The sequence below is a fragment of the Scyliorhinus canicula genome, chromosome 10, assembly GCF_902713615.1.
Source record: "Scyliorhinus canicula chromosome 10, sScyCan1.1, whole genome shotgun sequence".
NCBI lineage: Eukaryota > Metazoa > Chordata > Chondrichthyes > Carcharhiniformes > Scyliorhinidae > Scyliorhinus > Scyliorhinus canicula.
In genome coordinates, this window is record NC_052155.1 from 103,265,465 (window position 1) to 103,289,128 (window position 23,664).

At 50.0% G+C, this 23,664-nt stretch overlaps 1 protein-coding gene across 3 annotated transcripts in view; it reads left to right on the plus strand.

Annotated features, from left to right (window-relative positions):
• LOC119972561 (sodium/potassium-transporting ATPase subunit beta-1-interacting protein 3) overlaps positions 1-23,664 on the plus strand; it is a 610,138-nt gene that overhangs the window by 545,339 nt on the left and 41,135 nt on the right. Inside the window, exons 5-6 of one of the 3 annotated variants that reach the window (XM_038809467.1) lie at positions 6,450-6,510; positions 21,815-21,896. In XM_038809467.1, the coding sequence (XP_038665395.1) occupies positions 6,450-6,510; positions 21,815-21,896 (143 nt within the window). Of the gene's footprint in view, positions 1-6,449; positions 6,551-21,814; positions 21,897-23,664 lie in introns of all 3 variants that reach the window. The other 2 variants (XM_038809469.1, XM_038809468.1) reach the window with 2 other exon arrangements.

The window sequence follows — 23,664 nt, forward strand, 5'->3', positions numbered from 1 at the left end:
GAAGCACAAGCCATTGTGGAGGCTATTCGTCACTGGAGACACTACCTCACAGGTAGGAGGTTCACCCTCATCACCGACCAAAGATCAGTTGCCTTCATGTTTGACAACTCGCAAAGGGGCAAAATTAAAAACGATAAAATTCTGCGGTGGAGGATCGAACTCTCCACCTATAGCTACGATATTAAGTGTCGACCGGGGAAGCTTACCGTGCCCCCAGATGCCCTGTCCTGCGGGACGTGCGCCAGCGCGCAGAACAACCGCCTGAAAGTCATGCATAACAACCTCTGTCACCCGGGGGGTCACCCGGCTCGCCCACTACATCAAAGCCCGAAATCTGCCTTTCTCCTTTGAGGAGGTAAAAGCCATCACCAGAGACTGCCCGATCTGCGCAGAGTGCAAACCGCACTTCTATAGACCAGACAGGGCCCACCTGGTCAAGGCTTCTAGGCCCTTTGAACGCCTCGCGATCGATTTCAAAGGTCCGCTCCCCTCAACTAACAGGAACGTTTACTTCCTAAACGTCATAGATGAGTTCTCCCGCTTCCCCTTTGCTATCCTGTGCCCCGATATGACTTCCCACACAGTCATTCGGGCCCTGCATAGTATCTTCACCCTGTTTGCTTTCCCCTGCTACGTACACAGCGACCGGGGTTCGTCCTTCATAAGCGATGAGCTGCGTCAGTACCTGCTCGACAAGGGCATCGCCTCGAGCAGGACTACCAGCTATAACCCCAGGGGGAACGGGCAGGTAGAGAGGGAGAATGCGACGGTCTGGAAGACCGTCCTACTGAACCTCTGGTCCAGGATTCTCCCAGTCTCCCATTGGCAGGATGTCCTCCCAGACGCGCTCCACGCTATTAGGTCACTCTTATGAACCGCGACCAACCAGACCCCTCACGAGAGGCTCTTTATCTTTTCCAGGGGCACTACCACGGGGGTTTCGCTCCCGGCATGGCTGAAGACATCGGGCCCTGTACTCCTGAGGAAGCACGTCAGGGCGCACAAAACCGACCCCCTTGTAGAGAAGGTGCGCCTGCTTCACTCAAACTCCCAGTACGCCTTCGTAGAGTTCCCTGACGGCCGTCAGGACACCATATCCCTCCGGGACCTAGCACCCACTGGATCCAGCATCCCCACTATCACTGCAGAGGTACCCCTCATTCTACACCCCACCCAGCCGCCCCCTCGCGCTCCTGAGCCCACCATCTCGCTACATTTGTTTCGAGCACCCGCACTGGCTAACCCCCAGCGCCCCCAGTCCCCAGTCGAACCAGACGGGTATGGAGCTCAGACGGAATCACCCCTGGAGTCCGCATCGTACCCCAACCCACAACACCCATCCAGTCACCACAAGAGGCTGCAACCCCGGTGCTCCGCAGATTGCAGCGGACGACTCGACCACCGGACAGGCTCAATTTATGAACCACCACCCCCGCCGGACTTGATTTTTTTGTAGGGGGTGAATGTGTTGAATGTAACTCTGTAATTCACACTGTGATTATATATATGAGACTGTACGATTGTAAGCGCAGTTGTGTTGCCCGACCACTAGGGGGAGTAGCTGTGGGAATGCTTAGGAGTTTGTACAGGGCTCCACCCTTGGCTCCGCCCACGGCTCCTCCCTCTGGACTACTGTATAAATATCGATGCCCAGAGCCAGCTGACCAGTTCATCAAGAGTTCAACGTGTAACAGGCTAGCTCTGTAGTAAGTAGATTAAAACCACTGTTCATATCTCAAAGCGCGTGTCTAGTGAATTGATGGTCTCATCACCCTGTGACCCCGGCAGCCTCTCCTTCCCCTGTGACCCCGGCAGCCTCTCCTTCCCCTGTGACCCCGGCAGCCTCTCCTTCCCCTGTGACCCCGGCAGCCTCTCCTTCCCCTGTGGGCCCGGCAGCCTCTCCTTCCCCTGTGACCCCGGCAGCCTCTCCTTCCCCTGTGACCCCGGCAGCCTCTCCTTCCCCTGTGGCTCTGGCAGCCTCTCCTTCCCCTGTGACCCCGGCAGCCACTCCTTCCCCTGCGGGCCCAGCAGACTCTCCTTCCCCTGTGACGCTGGCAGCCTCTCCTTCCCCTATGGCTCCGGCAGCCTCTCCTTCCCCTGTGGGCCCGGCAGCCTCTCCTTCCCCTGTGACCCCGGCAGCCTCTCCTTCCCCTGCGGGCCCAGCAGCCTCTCCTTCCCCTGTGGCTCTGGCAGCCTCTCCTTCCCCTGTGGCTCCGGCAGCCTCTCCTTCCCCTGTGTGTTTTGGCCTGGCAGACGGAGGAGAAGTGGCCCTTCTTCCCGCAGCTCTTACAGAGGGTGGTGCGGGCTGGGCAGCGCGGGCGAGGGTGTTTCGTGAACCCACAAAAATAGCAGCGGGGCCTCGTGGACTTGTCGGGGCGTCCCGCGGCGCAGGCCTGAGGGAGGTCGGGAGCGGCGGATGGCAGTGGGGAAGCGTGCCAGGAGGCCCGGGTGGTGCAGCGCGGCTGTGGACATAGGCGAGGCGTTTAAATCGGCGACCTCCAGGGAGGTGGAGAGAGTCCGTGCCTCAGTTAAGCTGAGGTCGTTTTTCTCCAGCATCCGCTGGCGGATAGCGAGGGACTGCATCCCAGCCACGTAAGCATCTCTAATCAGCAGTTCCATGTGCTCCGTAGCTGAAACTGCGAGGCAGGAGCAATTCCTCCCCAGGACAGCGAGGGCCTGGTAAAATTGGTCTAATGACTCACCGGGGAGCTGTTGTCTGGTAGCCAGCAGATGTCGGGCGAACACTCTGTTGACTGGTTTAAGAAATTGTCCATTCAGCTTAAGCATGGCAGCATCGTAATCTTTCTCTTCCTTGATCATCGCATAGGCTGCTGTGCCCACGCTGGAGTGAAGGATGTGAAGCTTCTGTGCCATGGTGGGGGGGCTGGTTGCAGACTCCAGGTATCCTTCGAGACATGCCAGCCAATGTTGAAAAATTTCTGCAGCGTTCGGGGTTTGCGGGCTGATGCGAAGGCATTCGGGCTTGATCCGGAGCTCCATCTTCAAAAATGTAGCTTATTTAATTGATGAGCCATCAATTGAACGCGAGACGAGTTGCTGTACAAACGTTAGGCTTTAATAAGCTAGAACTTAGCCCTGCGGTCCACTACAATAAATGGACGACCGCCGGGCGTTCTGACTATTTCTACCTCGGTATGGAGGCGTGGTTAACTCAACCTCTCGACCAATCGGAGAGCCGTCACATGACTGGTCTCAACCAATCGGTCGAGAGGCACATGACTGACCAGCGCCAATGGTAAGCCGTTGTTCTGCACCAATGGCAGACAGCTATGCAAATCATACCACCACACCCGGAAGCCTCTCCTTTCCCTATGACCGTGGCAGCCTCTCCTTCCCCTGTGACCCCGGCAGCCTCTCCTTCCCCTGTGACCCCGGCAGCCTCTCCTTCCCCTGTGACCCCGGCAGCCTCTCCTTCCCCTGTGACCCCGGCAGCCTCTCCTTCCCCTGTGACCCCGGCAGCCTCTCCTTCCCCTGTGACCCCGGCAGCCTCTCCTTCCCCTGTGACCCCGGCAGCCTCTCCTTCCCCTGTGACCCCGGCAGCATCTCCTTCCCCTGTGACCCCGGCAGCCTCTCCTTCCCCTGTGACCCCGGCAGCCTCTCCTTCCCCACCTCTCCTCCAAAAATCTGTTTTTCTGCAGCTTAGTCACCGCCGCTGGTGTTCGCTGCTCCTTCCAATCAGCCTGTTTCTCTCCCACATTAGTGAGCCTATCAGCCGAAAATGCAGGAGCGGAATGGCCTTTGATCGAAGGATCAGCTCCTTGCAGCATCTTTAACTTCACCTATCTGTCTGACCAGCATTTTAAACAGTGGCTTCAGGAGCCAGAATCCGGACCATGGGCTGCATGTCGGACACCCTGCACTAGATATACCACGTTGACCTTTTGGACACGTTATTAATTTTAAGAGTAATGTATCAATGCAAATCAATTTAAATAAACCATAGTGAAATGCTTTCTAGATACATACAGGGGAAATCATCCTGTTTAGAAATTGTCGATTCCAGCTATTACATATTACATGTCCCCGTGACTAATGTCAAAGAAGGATCAATATCTCCCTCTGACCAATATTAAACAAGAGCTGCTGGGCTGACAGACATCAACCAGTGTCTGGAAGAGAATTAGCCAGATCCATAAGTCTGCCAAATTTGTCAATTTGGTAACTTATCTCACTCGATATTACCTAGATTAAAAGTTAACCAACGATTTCCTGTCTCATCTTTTTATTTGTTCAATTACCAATTATGGAGTTTTAATAATAGCAGCAATATATTTCTGTATTGTTTTTGTTGTGACAAAATGTCCCAAGGTGCTTTACAGGAAGGTTATTAAGCAACATTTCACTTCAAGGCACATAAAGAATCCGTTTTGACGCCGAAATCGGGGGGGAGGGGGGGAGGACCCTGTTTTTCGGTTGTCCCACCACCTCAAAAACAGCGATGTCTGTCGCGTGGCGGCTGCCAACTGTGTCCAGCACACCCACAGTCTAGCTGGGGGGGAGCCGTTCCGCTGGCCAGAGGAGCTTCGGGGTATGCTGGGTCTGCGAGGACTGTGTTTACCAGAGCAGTGAGAGAGACAGGCTACCAACACTTGTAGAAGTACAACCCTATTTTATTGAACTATGAGCTGTTAAACATACTTGCACTGTTGGTTGACACAATGTTGAGTTGACTGGAGACCTGAGGCTAACCTGACCAGACTATCCTGCTGGCACATGGTGGATGTTCGTATTGCTGATCACGGGCTCTGACTGTCTCAGAGGCTGCATCCCAAGAGAACGGGAAAACTAGTGCCCTCTGGCTTTATAGTGGCCGTGTCCTGTCTGGTGATTGGCTGCTGTGTTCTGTGTGTTGATTGGTCATTCAGTGTGTCAGTCAGTATCTGTTTATGCACCATCATATATTTGTGTGCATATTATGACAGTCGTAAGGCTAGACACATGCTCTGGACGTATCCTCAAAATCGGAGAATCCAGCCCAATATTAATATTAAATAAAGGGTACAAATTCTAAAGCAGATGCAGGAGCAGAGGGACCTGTGTCTATATATGCATAAGTCATCAAAGATGGCAGGGAACATTGAGAGAGTAGTTACTAAAGTATACAGTATCCCAGACTTTATTAATAGGGGCAGAAAGTACACGAGCAAGGAGATTATGTTGAATTTGTACAAGATACTAGTTCGACCTCAGCTGGAGTATTGTGTCCAGTTCTGGGCATCGCACTTTGAGATGGATGTGAAGTAATTGGATAGAGTGCAGAAATTATTTGCAACAATGGTTCCAGGGATGAGGAACTTCAGTTATGAAGATAGATTGGAGAAGTTAGAACTGTTTTCTCTGGAGTAAAGAAGGTTGAGAGGAGACTTGATGGAAGTATTCAAAGTCTGAAGGGCCTGCATAGAGTAAACAGGCAGAAACTGTTCCCATTCGCGATAGGATCAAGAATGAAAGGGCACAGGTTCAAAGTAATTGCCAAAGAAGCAAAAATGACAGGCAAAATTTATTTTCACATAACGAGTGGTTAGGGTTTGGAGTGGTCCCCCTGAGAGTGTGGTGGAGGTAGGTTCAACTGAAGTATTCAAAAGGAATTAGACTGTTATTTGAAAAGGAAGAATGTGCAGGGTACAGGAAGTAGGCGAGAGAATGGCACCAAGTGAATTGCACCTTTGGAGAGCTGGTGCAGACATGATGGGACAAATGCTGTGATTTTATTCCCACTAAACTGCTAACCGCCAACTTGCCCTCGTGGCCTCCATGCTAGTTGATATTGTTCACAGTTCTCTCTCTTTAGGTGTTTCTCTCTTGCCTATAAATCTGCCATCTTCAACACTCTGCTCATGTCTGCATCAGCAAATATTGTTTTATATTTCATTAAAACCATTCCAGAAGATATTTCACAAAAACTTGTTTCACTACTGATGCACGATCAATTGCACAAAGACGAGAGTTGAATACAACTGAGGCTTTATTACACTAAGATGTGTGGCCTCCCACAGCAGCTGGCGAAATGGCTGCTGTACGAGGAGCACACATATTTATACTCCGCCTACTGGGCGGAGCCAGCAGGCAGGGACTACCCCCGTACCTGTAGTACAGGGGCCTTACCATACATACCCTAATATATACAGCCATGGTTATTACCACAACTACTACGTCTTCCCATTTCTGGCAGAAGATTTCAAAGTAGCTTAAGAAAAGCACAGTTTTGAGTGGGATTACTGGCATTCAAATAAATTAACAACAACCAAAATTAAAAAGGGAAAACATGTGAAATAAAACCATTTTTTAAATTCTTAAATAAACTCCATATTAAATGATAAGAATAGAAGAACCAGTTAGTTCTAGTCCAAGAATTGTAGGATAGATACAATGAAAACTGCTCCCAATAGTATATAACTTTGAACTCTCTTTGTCTCTTCTCTTCACAGCTCATTGGTTTTGTCTATGCCTGCTATGTGATCAGCGTTTTCACTGAGGAAGAGGACAGCTGTAAGTACTGAAAACACACCCGTCTCTGGATCACTCCAGGGTGAGACATGACCTTTGCAATAATGACTAATTTGTCTTAGATTCACACTACATCTCAGCAGGGACACATCAAATTAATGAGAATTTTCTTTAGACAGTACCTCTTTTTTGACACTGTCAAGCTGATATCACAACTGGAATATTATGTGAAATGTGTCAGATTTTCTCAATCCAACTTGAGTTAGCGATGTAAAGAAGACATAGTTACCAGCCAACTTTGCATTTGCACAGATTCACGTACTGTGAGAAATGTCTCAAAAGCTGAGGAAAACAAAGGTTTGCTGTTCAAGACCCCCGATTCAATACCATTTCTATGTGTTAACGATATTAGCTGGTTGGTCTCGATCTGCTAAAATATACCTGAGCTAGATACAGCTCACATATTCTTGATTGCTCTTCATTCCTGCCAGATGCATATCTGTTTGGATGATAAAGACAGGATTCTACCTTACATAATATTCAAATAGTTCCATTGTGGGAAAAGTTCATGTGATGGAACTTTTAACCGTGGTGGACCTTTAGCAGTGGATCGCCTTTCTGATTATCCTTACCTTTGATATTTAGGCGACCAATCATCTATGATATTTGTAACTCCCCCAACAAATTTTGTTCATTCAATGAGACATCTCTGTGCAAAAAAAACCACCATGCTGGTCAATAGTTTATTTTAGCCACAAGTGGAGGTCAGAAATGTGCTGGTGACGAGAGGGTTTGTCACTCACACAAATCAAAAGCCAGTTCAGTGGTTCCCCAAAGCAGAAAATAAATTAAGATATATAGATTGAGAAGAACTAGGTGAATGTTTTCCAGGTGATAAGCACCTTGAATGAATCATTTGCACTGACCTGAGCCAGTCAGGTCATGAAAAAGATAATGCCACATTCATCTGTTCATCAGTTATGACAATAGAAATGCAGGCATAAATAATGTAGATTGTGATGCTTTACTTCATGCAAGTCATTTGTACATACATACCAGTGAAAGTATCATGAGGTGGGAGATGGTCCCCTCCCTCCAGAACCCAGACTGGAAATTTAAAAGGGAATAACACTGAACGTGGATGAGGGAACTGACTCATATCGCAAATTATAGCCTTGAAAATGCTGTTGCTTCCATCTCACCACCATTAATTTTAGATCTCTGACTCCATAATATCTAGTTGTCTTGGTTTAAGTATATGTTCCAGCACTCTTAAACCCAATATTGAGTTTCTGTCAGCTCTCTACCCTGAGTGGCAAGAATGTGTGAGCCGCTGAATTCCAAAAACATCTCATCTTCTTAAAGGTATATTGTACTGTACATTGGGCAGCACGGTGGCACAGTGGTTAACACTGCTGCCTCACAGCACCAGGGACCCGGTTCAATTTCAGCTTCAAGTCACTGTCTGTGTGGAGCTTGTACGTTCTCCCCGTGTCTGTGTGAGTTGCCTTTGGGTGCTCTGGATTCCTCCCACAGTCCAAAGATCTGAAAGTTAGGTGGATTGGCCATGCTAAATTGCCCTTAATGTCCAAAAGGTGAGGTGGGGTTACTGGGTTACAGGGTTGAAGTGGGGGCATGGGCCTAGGTAGCGTGCTCTTTCAGAGGGTCGCTGCAGACATGATGGGCCGAATGGCCTCCTTCTGCATGCAGTGATTCCATTGCATCTCTGGCCTGCTGTATGGGTGGGCTGGTCCTATGCCCTTTATTTAGGCATGGCAGGAAGCTGGCAAAAAAAGCATACATGCACTTTATCCTGAGCAAGTATCATTATCCAGGCACACTTTGATCCTGCACCTGGTCGGCCAACAGAAGCACATTCTTTGATACTTGTGGTGATCTACCATTGTATATATGTGTGTGCTTGTATTAGGGGATGTATGACAGTACCTGTATTACAGGTTTTCCGGTAAGCCCCTGCCGGCTAGCTCCGCCCACAGGGAGCAGTATAAATATTCATAAGTTTCCCTGAGATGCCATCCTACAGCTGCAGCCGAAGGAATAGCATCTCACTGTAATAAAGCCTCTCTTGTACCTATTCGAGTCTTTGTGTGCAATTGTTAGTGCCACAATTTATTACAGTGAGATTTCCCTACACATCATGGACATCAGAATCAAGCCTGATCGCCTGCAGCTGGATCCGCAGTCACCACACGCCAGGAAAGACTTTAACCACTGGCTGGCTTTTTTCGAGGCCTACATCACCTCAGCGGACCCTGCACCATCGGAGGCTCAGAAGGTACAACTCCTATACTCAAGGTTGAGCTCCAGCGTGTTCCCGCTGATACAGGATGTGCCTACCTACGCCCGGGCCATGGAACTGCTCAAAGAGAATTACGCTCAGTCGACGAATACTCTGTTTGCGAGACATGTACTCTCCACTCGCGTTCAGCAACCGGGTGAGTCGATTGAGGACTTCTGGTGGGCCCTTATCCCTCTAGTACGGGACTGCGAGTGCCAGGCCATCACGGCCACGGAACATTCGAATCTACTCATGCGGGATGCATTTGTAACAGGTATTGCATCAGACCCCATCCGGCAACGAAGACCTTAGCGCTCTCAACGATGGCCGCTTCCCGTAATGTGCAATCCTACCCCGCCAGCCGCGCGGCCCACCCATCCTACCCCTCGTGGACCCCGCAACCGACCCCCACGACTGGGGCCGCTCCCGCGCAGTATGCCTGCACTGCTCGCCGCACCACACACCCTGGGGGTCCCCGCAGCTACTTCTGCGGTCAGCAGAAGCACCCCCGCCAGCGCTGCCCAGCCCGCACCGCGACCTGCAAATCTTGTGGCAAGAAAGGTCACTTTGCAGCGGTGCGTCAGTCCCGTGCAGTTGCCGCTATCACGCCCGAACCTGCCTCTCGCCTCAGCCGATCGCGCAATGGGCCCTGCCGTCTGCTTCCCCCGGTGCCACGTGCGATCATTGGGCGCCGCCATCTTCCTTCCCCGACTTCACGTGTGATCAGTGGGCGCCACCATCTTTCGCCGCCCCCGCCATGTGCGCACCATGGGCGCCACCATCTTCATCCTCCGACTCCATGTGCGTTCCATGGTCGCCGCCATCTTGCCCCGCCCCCATAACATGCGCTCCATGGTCGCCGCCATCTTGCCCCACCCCGCAACGTGCGCTGCATGGGCGCTGCCATCTTCTTCCCCGCAGGTACTCCAGATGCCGCCATTTTGTCCTCCCCTCAGAACTGGATCATGGGACCCGGGTCGCTGCCGCTACTCATCGGACTCGTCAGACTCTTCAGTCGATCGCCCGCTACTCGCCTCCATGACGCTCAACCAATCCCGTCCTCGCAACCTGGCCACCGCTTCTACGGCGGTGCTTGTCAACGACCATGTGACCTCCTGCCTCACCGACTCCGGGAACACAAACAGTTTCATCCATCCTGATACGGTAAGGTGCTGCTTCGTCACGGTCCATCCCGCCAACCAGCGGATCTCCCTGGCCTCCGGATCCCACTTCTGTCTGGTTAAACTCACCGTACAGGGCGTTGAATTCAATCGTTTCCGCCTGTACGTTCTCCCCAACCTCTGTGCGACACTTTTACTGGGCCTGGACTTCCAATGTAACCTCCAGAGCCTCACCCTCAAGTTCGGTAGACCCCTACCTCCCCTCACCATTTGCGGCCTCACAACCCTCAAGGTTGACCCCCTCTCCCTCTTTGCCAATCTGACTGCAGATTGCAAGCCCATCGCCACCAGGAGCAGACGGTACAGCGCCCAGGACAAGGCCTTCATCAGGTCCAAAGTCCAGCGGCTGCTTCGGGAGGGTATTATCGAGGCCAGCAACAGTCCCTGGAGAGCCCAAGTGGTGGTGGCTAAAACTGGGGAGAAACACAGGATGGTCGTGGACTACAGCCAGACCATCAATCGGTACACGCAGCTCGACGCGTACCCCCTCCCTCGCATATCTGATATGGTCAATCAGATTGCCCAGTACCGGGTCTTCTCAACAATTGACCTGAAATCTGCCTACCACCAGCTCCCCATCTGCAAATCGGACCGTCCATACACTGCCTTCGAGGCGGACGGTCGACTGCATCAATTTCTTAGGGTTCCCTTCGGCGTCACTAACGGGGTCTCGGTATTTCAGCAAGAAATGGACCGAATGGTTGACCGGTACGGACTGCGGACCACGTTTCCGTACTTAGACAATGACACCATCTGCGGCCATGACCAGCAGGACCACGACGCCAACCTTGCCAAATTTCTCCACACCGCATCTCTCCTCAATCTAACTTATAACAAGGAGAAGTGTGTATTCAGAACAGACCGCTTAGCCATCCTCGGCTACGTAGTCCAAAACAGACTCTTGGGGCCCATCCCGACCGCATGCGCCACCTCATGGAGCTTCCCCTCCCCCACTGCCCCAAGGCTCTCAAACGATGCCTGGGGTTCTTCTCCTACTACTCCCAGTGGGTCCCACAATACGCGGACAAGGCTCGCCCACTGATCCAGTCCACACAAATTCCCCTCACGGCCGAGGCACAACAGGCCTTCGCTCGTATTTGCGCAGACATAGCCAACGCCGGGATGCACGCAGTAGACGAGACACTGCCCTTCCAAGTAGAGAGCGACGTTTCATATGTCGCCCTTGCCGCCACTCTAAACCAGGCAGGCAGACCCATGGCATTCTTTTCCCGCACCCTCCATGCCTCCGAAATCCGACATTCCTCTGTTGAGAAAGAGGCCCAGGCAATCGTTGAAGCGGTGCGGCACTGGAGGCATTAACTGGCCGGTAGGAGATTCACTCTCCTCACTGACCAACGGTCGGTAGCCTTCATGTTCAACAAAACGCAGCGGGGCAAGATCAAAAACGACAAAATCTTGCAGTGGAGAATCGAGCTCTCCACCTATAATTACGAGATCTTGTATCGCACTGGCAAGCTCAACGGACCCCCAGATGCCCTCTCCCGAGGTACATGTGCCAGCGCACAAGTGAACCAGCTCCCTGCCCTGCACGACAGCCTTTGCCATCCGGGGGTCACTCGGTTATACCATCTTGACAAAGCCCGCAATCTGCCCTACTCCGTCGAGGAAATAACGGACAGTCACCAGAGACTGCCAGATCTGTGCGGAGTGCAAGCCGCACTTCTACTGGCCAGACCGCGCGCGCCTGGTGAAAGCATCCCGCCCCTTTGAACGCCTCAGCGTGGATTTCAAAGGGCCCCTCCCCTCCATCGACCGCAACACCTACATCCTTAGAACATAGAACATAGAACAGTACAGCACAGAACAGGCAATTCGGCCCTCGATGTTGTGCCGAGCAATGATCACCCTACTCAAACCCACATATCCACCCTATACCCGTAACCCAACAACCCCCCCTTAACCTTACTTATTTAGGACACTATGGGCAATTTAGCATGCCCAATCCACCTAACCTGCACATCTTTGGACTGTGGGAGGAAACCGGAGCACCCGGAGGAAACCCACGCACACACGGGGAGGACGTGCAGACTCCACACAGACAGTGACCCAGGCGGGAATCGAACCTGGGACCCTGGAGCTGTGAAGCATTTATGCTAACCACCATGCCACCGTGCTGCCCAATCCTTGGTGTGGTCGATGAGTTCTCTAGGTTCCCCTTCGCCATCCCATGTCCGGATATGACATCTGCCACCATCATCAAGGCCCTTGATTCCATATTCGCTCTGTTCGGTTTCCCCGCCTACATCCACAGTGACAGGGGATCCTCATTCATGAGCGATGAGCTGCGTCAGTTCCTGCTCAGCAGGGGTATCGCCTCCAGCAGGACGACCAGCTACAACCCCCGGGGTAATGGGCAGGTAGAGAGGGAGAACGGGACGGTATGGAGGGCCGTCCAGCTGGCCCTACAGTCCAGGAACCTCCCAGCCGCTCGCTGGCAGCAGGTCCTCCCTGACGCGCTCCATTCCATTCGGTCACTGCTGTGCACCGCAACTAACAACACACCCTATGAACGTGTTTTTGCCTTCCCTAGGAAGTCTACATCTGGGGTGATGCTCCCGACTTGGCTCACAGCTTCAGGGCCAGTCCTTCTTCGTAGGCATGTCAGGCTCCACAAGGCAGACCCTCTGGTGGACAAGGTACGCCTGCTCCACGCTAACCCCCAATATGCCTACGTGGAGTTCCCCGACGGCCGCCAGGATACAGTCTCGCTCAGGGACCTGGCACCCTCGGGTGCCGATCCCATGCCCACACTCCTCCCTACCCACGCGCCACCCTCCTTTTCCCCAGCGCCCCCGACTTCAGCCCCACCAGGTCCATCCCTCGTTCCCCTGCCCACACTAGAGGATATGGAAGATTTCGGCTCGCTCCCGGAGTCATCGCGCCACTGGCCAGAACCAACACCGCCAGCACCTACGCCGTCGACGCCGACACCACCTGTACAGACGTCGCCACCACTGCTGCGATTCTCCGAGGCCAATGGGCCGAGCAGCCGGGCCTTCACGCCCATCTCAACACGGCAGCAAACACACCTGCTCGCTGCCATTGTGAAACGGGCGCCAGATGCCCGTTTGGGGCATCTGGGGGCCCGATTGGCACGGCAGTACCACGGCCGTGCCAAGGGGGGCATAGGCCCATGATCGATGCCCACCGATCGCAGGCCGTGCGTCCGTAACGGACGCACTCTTTTCCCTCCGCCGCCCCGCAAGATCAAGCCGCCATGTCTTGCGGGGCGGCTGAGGGAAAAGACGGCAACTGCGCATGCGCGGGTTGGCGTTGTCCAACCTGCGCATGCGCGGCCGATGACGTCGGCCGCGTCAGCCGGCGTGACGCTTGACGTGCGGCCTTGACAACCGTCGTCAAGGCCGCGCCGCCGCGACGCATGGGGCTGTGTTCCTAGCCCCGCCCGGGGGGGGGGGGGGGGAGAATCGGCCCCGGACGTGGGCGTGAAGGCTGCCGTGGGTCACGGCCTGTCCACACGGCAGCCTTTACGATTCTCCGCATTTGCGGAGAATCTCGCCCATCATGTCTTGATTCTCTGAAGCAATGGCTTGCCCCTGATTTGTTATGATCAATTCCGACTCACCCAGTGCACTCTCCTTTAAGTCTCCTAGGCTGGATTTCCTTATGCTTGTGCTTGGAAGAGGCAGTCTGGGTGACAAAGTATGTTGTGCAGTGTTAACAATGGTGGATGCTGGGAACTTGTGTAATCTTCTGGTAAAATAGTGAAAGGAAATGATGAAGAGAAGTTAGTGTTAGTAACCGAACAGCAGAGATCACATACCACTTTTGGGAGAAGTAATGTGAGGATTTCATGGTGGTTTCTTCCCAAGTCAATGGAGGTGACATTGGTCTATGCCAGCAGCATAAAAGGGGTTTGTAGTGAATCAACGGCTGATGTTTCACTCGGCTGTTCTTCTTGCCACTAAATTTCACTCTTTCTGGAGATTGGTTTCCTAGTCGCATTTTCATTTTGCCTGTTTGTAATTAAGTATCTTGCTAAACGTTTACCGCTAAAAAAGCAGTAAACTTACCGCTGTTGGTTCCATTTGGATCTGCTGACAAGATCAATTTCACCTCCCAAGGGTGGAATTCTCCCATGCCTCCACCAGCGGGTTCAATGGCGGGCAGTGGTTCAGTGAGAGGCCCAAAAATGGTTTTACACCAGCGTGAATATCCCACGGGACCTTCCACTGGTGTCTGCCAGAGTGGATCACGAAACCCATTGGAGGCCAACGTGATTTGCATCCTGCTAATGGGATGCAGATGATTTGATTTGATTTGAGTTTATTGTCACGTGGACCGAAGTACAGTGAAAAATACTGTTCTACATACAGTCCAGACAGATTGTTCCATACATGAAAAACATAGCACATACGATAGATACACAATGTAAATACATAGACACAGGCACCGGGTGAAGCAGACTGAGTGTATCACTACCCCGTAGAGAAGAAGTGTGAAGATATCAGGGGCGGATTCTTACTGACGGGACCTGGCTCCACGGGCGGCCTGCAGAGTCCTCGGGAGGGGGGGGGGCGCGGGGGGATCTGGCCCTGGGAGTTGCCACCACGGTGGCCTGGCCTGCGATTGGGGCCCACCGATCCGCGGGCGGGCCTGTGCTGTGGGGGCACTCTTTCCCTCTGCAACGGCTGCTGTCAACCTCCGCCATGGCCAGTGCGGAGAAGAATCCCCCTGCGTATGCGCTGGGATGACGCCAGCACACGCTGGCTCTCCCGCGCATGCGCCAATTCACACTGGCCAGCGGTGGCCCTTTGGCGCCGGTTGGCATGGCGCCAAGATCTTCCGTGCTGGCTGGCGCGCCGTCAAACAATCCGGCGCCTGCCTAGCCCCTGTTGGTGCGGAGGATTCCGCACCTTTGGGGCGGCCGACACCGGAGTGGTTCACACCACTCCTCCGCGTCGGAGTGGCCCGCCCCGCCAGTTCGCGGAGAATCCCGCCCCAAATCAGTCCATAAGAGGGTCATTCAGGAATCTGGTAACAGCGGGGAAGAAGCTGTATTTGAATCTGTTAGTGGGTGTTGTCAGTGTTACTGCATGTTCTGCCCCAAGGTATTGATTTGATTTCTTTCCATATCACAGCAAACACAAACTGAACACTATTCCTTCTTTCCATTGCAGCCATCTCCTTTATTTTAATTTTAATTTCAGTTGTTCATCAAGGTGAATGACGCAAAGAAAACCTGATTCTTGCCACGCATCAATGATATCCACTTACCACACTTCAGAAGATTGTCCCTTGTGTAACAGTACAATTATTTTCATTCCCACGGCTGAGATCCATAAGCATTCCATTAAAAATAAAGGGAGTATGGCCTTTATTATGGCCTTCCAAGATACTAGCTAAGAGAAATGTCACCTGGACATGACAAATGTTCATCGGCTTATATTGCTGATATTGTGATATTGTGACTTATATTGTGTTTTCTAGGCCTGAGATTTATTTTATTACAATTGCATCTAATGTGTCAAGGTAAATCAGTTTTTATCAACACCAACGTCAAAACCAACAGCTGTGGAAATTTAAACTGCACATATACAGAAAATTGGGCAGCACGGTAGCATAGTGCTTAGCACAATTGCCTCACAGCTCCAGGGTCCCAGGTTCGATTCCTGGCTTGGGTCACTGTCTGTGCGGAGTCTGCATGTTCTCACCGTGTGTTTTCTCCGGGTGCTCCGGTTTCCTCCCACAGTAAAGATTAGGTGGATTGGCCATGCTAAATTGCCCTTAGTGTCCAAAATTGCCCTTAGTGTTGGGTGGGGTTACTGGGTTGTGGGGATAGGATGGAGGTGTGGGCTTGGGTGGGGTGCTCTTTCGAAGAGCCAGGGGAGACTCGATGGGCCGAATGGGCTCCCTCTGCACTGTAAATTCTACAAAATTAATGTACTCTGACAATTAATGACAATTACAATCTTAACTCCGATTTATACCAAGCAGAGGGAATAACATTCTTAGGAGTGATTTTTTTACTTTTATTAAAAGTGAATTGACTTGCTTAATGGCAAACTTGAACAGCAGAATAATTTTAATCAGGTCTATTCATTGAAGACACAACCTCACATTATATCAGAGTCTGATCCATAAAATTGTGCCAAAAATTTTAATGTTTTGCAAGCAATCCGATTCTTGCTCAAACATACACTTAAAACAAGGATTTTAATTACATGGAAACTCCTGCTGCAGGTTTATATCAAGTTGCAGATACGGGAAATTCATTTAGTATGTACATTGAGGTATATTTGCTAGTTTAGTTTGTAATACAATATGTGGCTCTTTAGGTTCTCTGATGGATCATTGCATTAAAATAACAATGTAATAACCAGAAGGAAGTGACAGTTGGTGTAGAAATATCACAGAGTCCACAAGGGGAAATTGACAGACAAATTCTCAGAGCTAAATCAGATCCTCCGCTGAGACTGCACCTCGGGGTTTCATTTCACTCCTTTCATGTCCTGACATATACCACTGCTCTGATCCTGGATGTTAGCTGAAGGTTAACTGCATCTCTGAATTTCTTAAAGTAGTTCAGATTCATGTTCACTTTAAGTTTTAAACTATGACATAAAAACACATGTAATCAATTCACTTGTATTCCAAGCCAAAACTTGTTAAAAATAATGATCAAACATTTTTTTAAAAGCAGGGTTGTCAAAAAGAATATTGCCTTGTTTATTTTGTGCATTATAACATACCCAGACTAGAATTCACCCCCCCCCCCCCCCCCCCCCCAGCCACCGCACTACAGAAATCCAACCAATTTATTCTTAAATTAAGCAGTCACTGGGGTTTGAGTAGGTATTTTCATAAACTATTTTTGAGGATTATTTTCTCCTCTGCTGTCTCTCCATACTTTTCTCAATTTTCCTTTACTGGTCATCTACCTATGGGAAAATTACCTGTACCTAATTAGCCCAACCCAACTTTCAAATGTTTTTATTAAAAATGAGAAGGTGCAATATACCCATTGGCTGCCCTCAGGAATCTTCCACTGGCTTAGGGGCAAGCGGTGGGAGATGTGTGGAAACCACAGCAAAATGTCTCATGGGTACCTAATTAGCAAGTACTGGATGGTTAATGGCCCTGTCTGTATTGTTCAGTAAGTGCTTGATGTTTTGTACTTCTTTGTTTAAGGGAAGCAATTAATGCTCATGGCATCAATCTAAATAGTAATGCCTTATCAAACAACTGCTAAGAAATGCCTAGTTCAAAGTCTTCAGCCACACTTATACAAAGCAAACTTTCAAAACGATTAAGTTGTAATTGACTTCGGAAACAATGGCAGAATTTTAGCATGGAGGTTGAAGTCATGTTTCCACAGGGGCTGCTGTCACAATTCAGGACAGTGGCCAGCCCCCAAAAGCTGCCAATCGGAGGATCAGCAGTTTTAGCACAGCCACTGCTATTTATCATTCCTGTGCTCAGTAACCTACATTGGCTCCTGATCAAGCAACCCCTCAGCGTTAAAATTCTCATCCTTGTTTCAAATCTTGCCACAGACTTGCCCTTCCCTTAGCATCGTGATTGCCTCCAGCTCCACAAGCCTTTGACATATCTCACTCACCTAATTCTGGCCTTTTGTGCAACGCCAATTTTAATCAATCCACTATCAGCGGCCATACCTTCTGTTGCCTAGACCCTATGCTCAGGAATTCCCTTGCTAAACCTTTCCGAGTCTCTACCACTCTTTCCTCCTTCAAGACACTCCATAAAGCCTACCTTTTTGATCAGACTTATAGCCATCTGCCATAATATCACCTGTTTTAACTCAGTGCCTAACTTTGCTTAGTATTGTTACTTTGAAGCACATTGGAACATTTTCTTGCATTAAAAGAGCTGTATAAGGTCTTGTTGGTGTTCCTCCTAGTTAGAACAATGATAGTGCCATACAACAAAATGGATTGCGTCCTTACTGTGTTGAAGGTACTTAGTCTACAGGTGGACTATGGGATGTGATGGGCGCGATTCTCCGCTGCCCAGGTCGGGTGGGAGAAACGCGGGAGGGCCGTTCTGGCACCCCCCCGCGATTCTCCCACCCCCCCCCCCAAAATGGTGTGTCGCGTTTTGCGACCCGCATATCTCCGGCCCGGATGGGCCGAGCAGCCTGCCGTTCCCGACCTGTTCACACCTGGTCACTGCTGGCGTGAACATGGCGCAAAAGGTGAGTATGGGGCCTGTGGGGGCGGAGAGGGGATCGAGCACCACGGCCGTGCTCGGGAGGGGACTGGCCTGCGATCAGTGCCCACCGATCGTCAGGCCGGCGTCTCCAAGGGACGCACTCTTTCCCCTCCGCCGCCCCGCAAGATCAAGCCACCACGTCTTGCAGGGCAGCGGAGAGGAAGACGGCAACCGGGCATGCGCGGTAGCCGAGATTTACAGGACGCCGCTCCTAGCCCCCTGGGGTGGGGGGGGGGGATAGAATAGGGGGCGAGGAGCGGCCTCCAACGCCGTCGTGAAACACTCCGGGTTTCACGATGGAGTCGGGCGTTGCGGAGAATTCCGCCCGATGTGTTAGGCGGGTTGGTTTGACGTTGACTGCAACTGGATGCAGGGAAGCTAGAAACAAACGTCTAACACCGGAGATGATCCAACACGGTTTTATTTAAACTATGGACGGCTGTACATGTTCAGCTGTGGGTTGACACTCTACTAATCCTACTGACGACCTCTTACTGGTTCGACCAGACTTACTCGCTACCACATGGCAATAATGTCCACCGACTTGTGCACTCTGACTGTCTCAGTGTCTGGGACCCGAAAAGAGCGGGAGTCTTAATGTCCTGTGAGCTTTATAGTAGTGGTGTCTTGTCTGGTGATTGGTTGATCTGTGTTGTGTGTTCATTGGTCAGCCTATGTGTCAATCACTGCCTGTCTGCATCTCATTATATGCATGAGTGGATATTATGACAGGATGGTCCTCGCTACAATTTATAGAGCCTTTTTAAAAATATTTTCCAATTAAGGGGAAATTTATCATGGCCAATCCACCTACCCTGCACATTTTTACATTGTGGGGGTGAGACTCAGGCAGACACGGGGAGAATGTGCAAACTCCACATGGACAGTGACCCGGAGCTGGGATCGAACCCGCATCCTTGGTGCCGAGAGGCAGCAGTGTTAATCAATGCATCACTGTGCTGCCCGTATAAAGTGCCTTTAACGTAATGAAATCTTCCAAGGTGCTTCACAGGAGCATAGAACATAGAACAGTACAGCACAGAACAGGCCCTTCGGCCCTCGATGACGTGCCGAGCAATGATCACCCTACTCAAACCCACGTATCCACCCTATACCCGTAATCCAACAACCCCCCCTTTAACCTTACTTTTTAGGACACTACGGGCAATTTAGCATGGCCAATCCACCTAACCCGCACATCTTTGGACTGTGGGAGGAAACCGGAGCACCCGGAGGAAACCCACGCACACACGGGGAGGACGTGCAGACTCCGCACAGACAGTGACCCAGCCGGGAATCGAACCTGGGACCCTGGAGCTGTGAAGCATTTATGCTAACCACCATGCTACCGTGCTGCCCACTGATTAAACAAACTATAAAACGAGTCACCTAGATCAGATGACCAAAAACTGGGGCAAAAGGTAGGTTTTAGGAAATGCTTTGAAGAAGGAAAATGACATATGAAGCTGGATGGCTGAGAAATTCCAAAGCATTAGGACTAGGCAACTGAAGGTATGGCTGGGAATGCATAAGGGACCAGAATTAGAAGAGTGCAGGGGTACATACAGGGGAGTTATCAGTACTTTCATGGACAGATGCATCAATAACATGTTGGAATAATAATCTCAGCCTCAGAATATCAGAGGGCGTGGTTATTCATTAATGACTGCAGAGTATTTATTTCCAATCATAATTCCTCTAATGATGAAATAGTCCATGTCCAATGCAGCATGACCGGAACAACCTTCAGGCTTGAGCTGATAAGTGGCAATTAACATGTGCACCACACATGAGAGCATCTAAGAATGATCCCTCGACATGTAATGGCATCATCATTGTTGAATACCTCACCATCAACATCCTAGAGTCACTCTTTGCCAGAAACATAACTAGCATCGAGAATGACAAGGTAAAGGTTAAGGGGAAGAACAGACCTCCAAGCTTCCCTCCAAGCCACACACAATCTATTAATGGAAATATATTGTTGCTAGAAATTGAGCAATGGGTGGAAAAAGGCGACGAGTGAAGTCATGACCCAGACTTTTGAAGGAGGAGAGAGAAAGTAAGATGGAAGGGTTTGGGTCAAACATTGCAGATTGTGGGGCTGAGAGTATGAAAGCTCTCTGACTGAAGGCTAAGGTAGTGGTGGGTAAAAGCATATCAAGACTGGGACCTACAGGCAGGAACAGAACTGAAGAAACTAACACATGTTGCAATATGTCTTTACGGGATATCAGGGTGGCATCACGAGAAGGGAAATGTGTCATGTGATCTAGTCTTAGTTTCACTTTTGCTTTGAGCAGAGCACACGTACAAAGTGCTGCTGTTTTCAAATGTAATACCCGTGTTGTCATATGTCTAGTCTTAATAAATGAATCCACACTGTGTTTATCCAATTCCTTATGAGCGATTACTACCTTGTGTCTTGTCCAACAAATATGCCTAAATTGGGATAGTTTGAAGGCAGCACCCCTGCTTCCAACCCAATGGCTACTACGGCTGTGCAAGAATTTGATCAAATAGTGCCACCCGTGAAAAGTTTGCCATCCTCACCACCTTATGTCTTCAAACACGACTTTCAGATGCTGTTGCTACTGTTCTGGGAATAAATCTGCTGAATATTGTGAATGGGAATTCTTCACAGTAGTTTGGTGAAATCTGACGTTCCTGCCTGTAGCAAGTAGTTGAGTGAATTCCTCTGGAATTATAGATCAAGACCAACTCTGTGAACTTGAGGAGGACCAAAACAATGGCCATTATTTAGGGGCAGTTGGGTCCAACATTTTACTCTTTGGCGGGAAGCTCCTTGTCAAAGTTGCACACCCCAAAAGTTTGGCCACCTTTGATCTTGGTTCTAAGACTCCATTATCCATCATTGACATCCTTTATCCTGAACTGCATATAGTTTTCTTTAAAATGTACACAACTTTTCCACCATCCCAAAATAAGCTGAAACATTTCTGCCATCTATACCTGTGGTTGAGCAGATAATCAGTTCCTCTATTTACTGTTTTTTAAAAATAAATTTTGAGTGCCCAATTCATTTTTGCCAATTAAGGGGCAATTTAGCATGGCCAATCCACCTAGCCTGCACATTTTTGGGTTGTGGGGGCAAAACCCACACAAACACAGGGAGAATGTGCAAACTCCACATGGAGAGTGACCCAGAGGCGGGTTCGAACCTGGGACCTCGGCGCCGTGAGGCAGCAGGGCTAAACCACTGTGCCACCGTGCTGCCCCTATTTACTGTTTTAATGGAACCATTGTTCAATTTGATATAAATAAAGATCTGAACTCACAAAAAGGAAAGTTCAGAACTGATTTTAGAACTCACTTACTTCCACAATTAATGATTAATTATAACTTGAATCACGTTCCAGATAGGATAATGAAGACAAAACTCTGGAATCATTCAAGATGCACTGGGTGCTGCCATAGCTCCCTATGGAAATATGAGATCAATCTGCCTCATCTTTGTGAAATGGTTTAAATAGCTAACTGAGGAATATTGGGCCAATAATGTGTTTTTTGTTGAGTGTTTGCACTTTCATTTTGAATTAATATTTATCACTTTATATCTGTTTTCTTTATTCATTTTATTCTTTTAACTAGTGAATCTGTATATTTATTTGTGGTTGTGTTGTGGTTTCAGTTGATTTCATAGGTGGACTTGAGTCATTCTCCTCCCACGCTCCCCAGAAACCCTCCCATGTACAGTTAACGCCTGTTTATCTGTAAGTAAGGTTTAGTGCTTTTACTATAACAATACTAATCCCCAGGAATGGAAACTAATTTCACAGTAAAATACTTACCTCCGTCACTTGCAATTCTAATACATAGTATTAAAGCATTCACAGTCATTCTACTTCCATTGAACTTTGTAAATACAAACTCAAAGGATGCACATAAAAACTTGTTATAAGAGATGTAGTTATTATTGTTTAAACTTTAATCATATTGCTGGAGCTTCAGACAGGTTTGAGGAAAATACATGCTGTAAAAAGGAATATGTATTATTCAAGTTAATTATAACAAAATCTGTTCTGTATAGATGGTGTATGTTGCTCAATACACCACTCCTTTAAATGTATATCAAAAGTTTCCTCCATTGGCGCATGCTCAAATAAGTATTCAGGACTCTGTGCTAATATTTGAAACTAACAACAGAAAATCTGAAGTACGTGATCATTATATATTGTTGTAAATATCTATAAAGAACTAGGAACTCCTTAGCTAGGAACTAATGTTTTGTGTAAATGTTCCGGGGGGGACACATTTCATAGCAGCACTAGACACTGAGTGATGTGCACATTGGCAGTTCAATCTGGTCTCTGTTTTGACAAAGTGGGGCGCTAACAATTATACTCAAAGCCGAGAGACTAGTACAATAGAGGCTTTATTGCTGTATGATGTTGTCCCTCCATCCGCAACTGTAGACTGAGGGTCTGAGCAGCTCTCATACATATTTATACACAAGCTCCCTGTGGGCGGAGCTAGCCGGCAGGGGCTGACCGGAGGAACCTGTATTACAGGTACAGGCATACATCCCCCTACTGCAGTACACATAACTACAGTGGTTATCTCACCACATTCACCCCCTGTAAAAAATGAGTCCGGCGGGGGTGACATGTAACTCTAATACAAAGGATGCTATTTACAAGAGGGTCCAACAAGGAAAATCAAGAGTCCATCCGGTTAGCAGATTACAGGTTGAGCCGAATCGGTGGTCGGACGTTCCGCTGTGATCGGCGTAGCTGTGGTGGTGACGTCGGCACAGGCGGTGATGGCCCCGATGGTGCAGGTGCTGGCGGTGTTGGTGCTGGCTGCTGGCGGGATGACTCCGAGAGCAAGCCGAAATCTTCCATGTCCTCCAGGGTGGGCAGGGGGATGAGGGATGGACCTGATGGGGACGAATAGGGGGGCGCTGGGGTTGGCGCAGGAAGGGGTGTGGGCATGGGATCGGCACCTGAGGGAGCCAGGTCCCGGAGCGAGACTGTGTCCTGGCGGCCGTCGGGGAACTCCACGTAGGCATACTGAGGGTTGGCGTGGAGAAGGCGTACTTTGTCCACCTGGGGTTCCGCCTTGTGGTGCCGTACATGCCTATGGAGAAGGACTGGGCCCGGAGTCGTGAGCCAAGTCGGGAGCGACACTCCGGATGTGGACTTCCTCGGGAAGGCAAAAACACGTTCATGGGGTGTACTGTTAGTTGCGGTGCACAGCAGTGACCGAATGGAATGGAGCGCGTCAGGGAGGACCTGCTGCCAGCGAGCGGCTGAGAGGTTCCTGGACCGTAGGGCCAGCTGGACGGCCCTCCATACCGTCCCGTTCTCCCTCTCTACCTGCCCGTTTCCCCGGGGGTTGTAGCTGGTCGTCCTGCTGGAGGCGATACCCCTGTTGACGCAGCTCATCGCTCATGAATGAGGATCCCCTGTCACTGTGGATATAGTCGGGGAAACCGAACAGGGCAAAAATGGAATCCAGGGCCTTGATGACGGTGGCAGA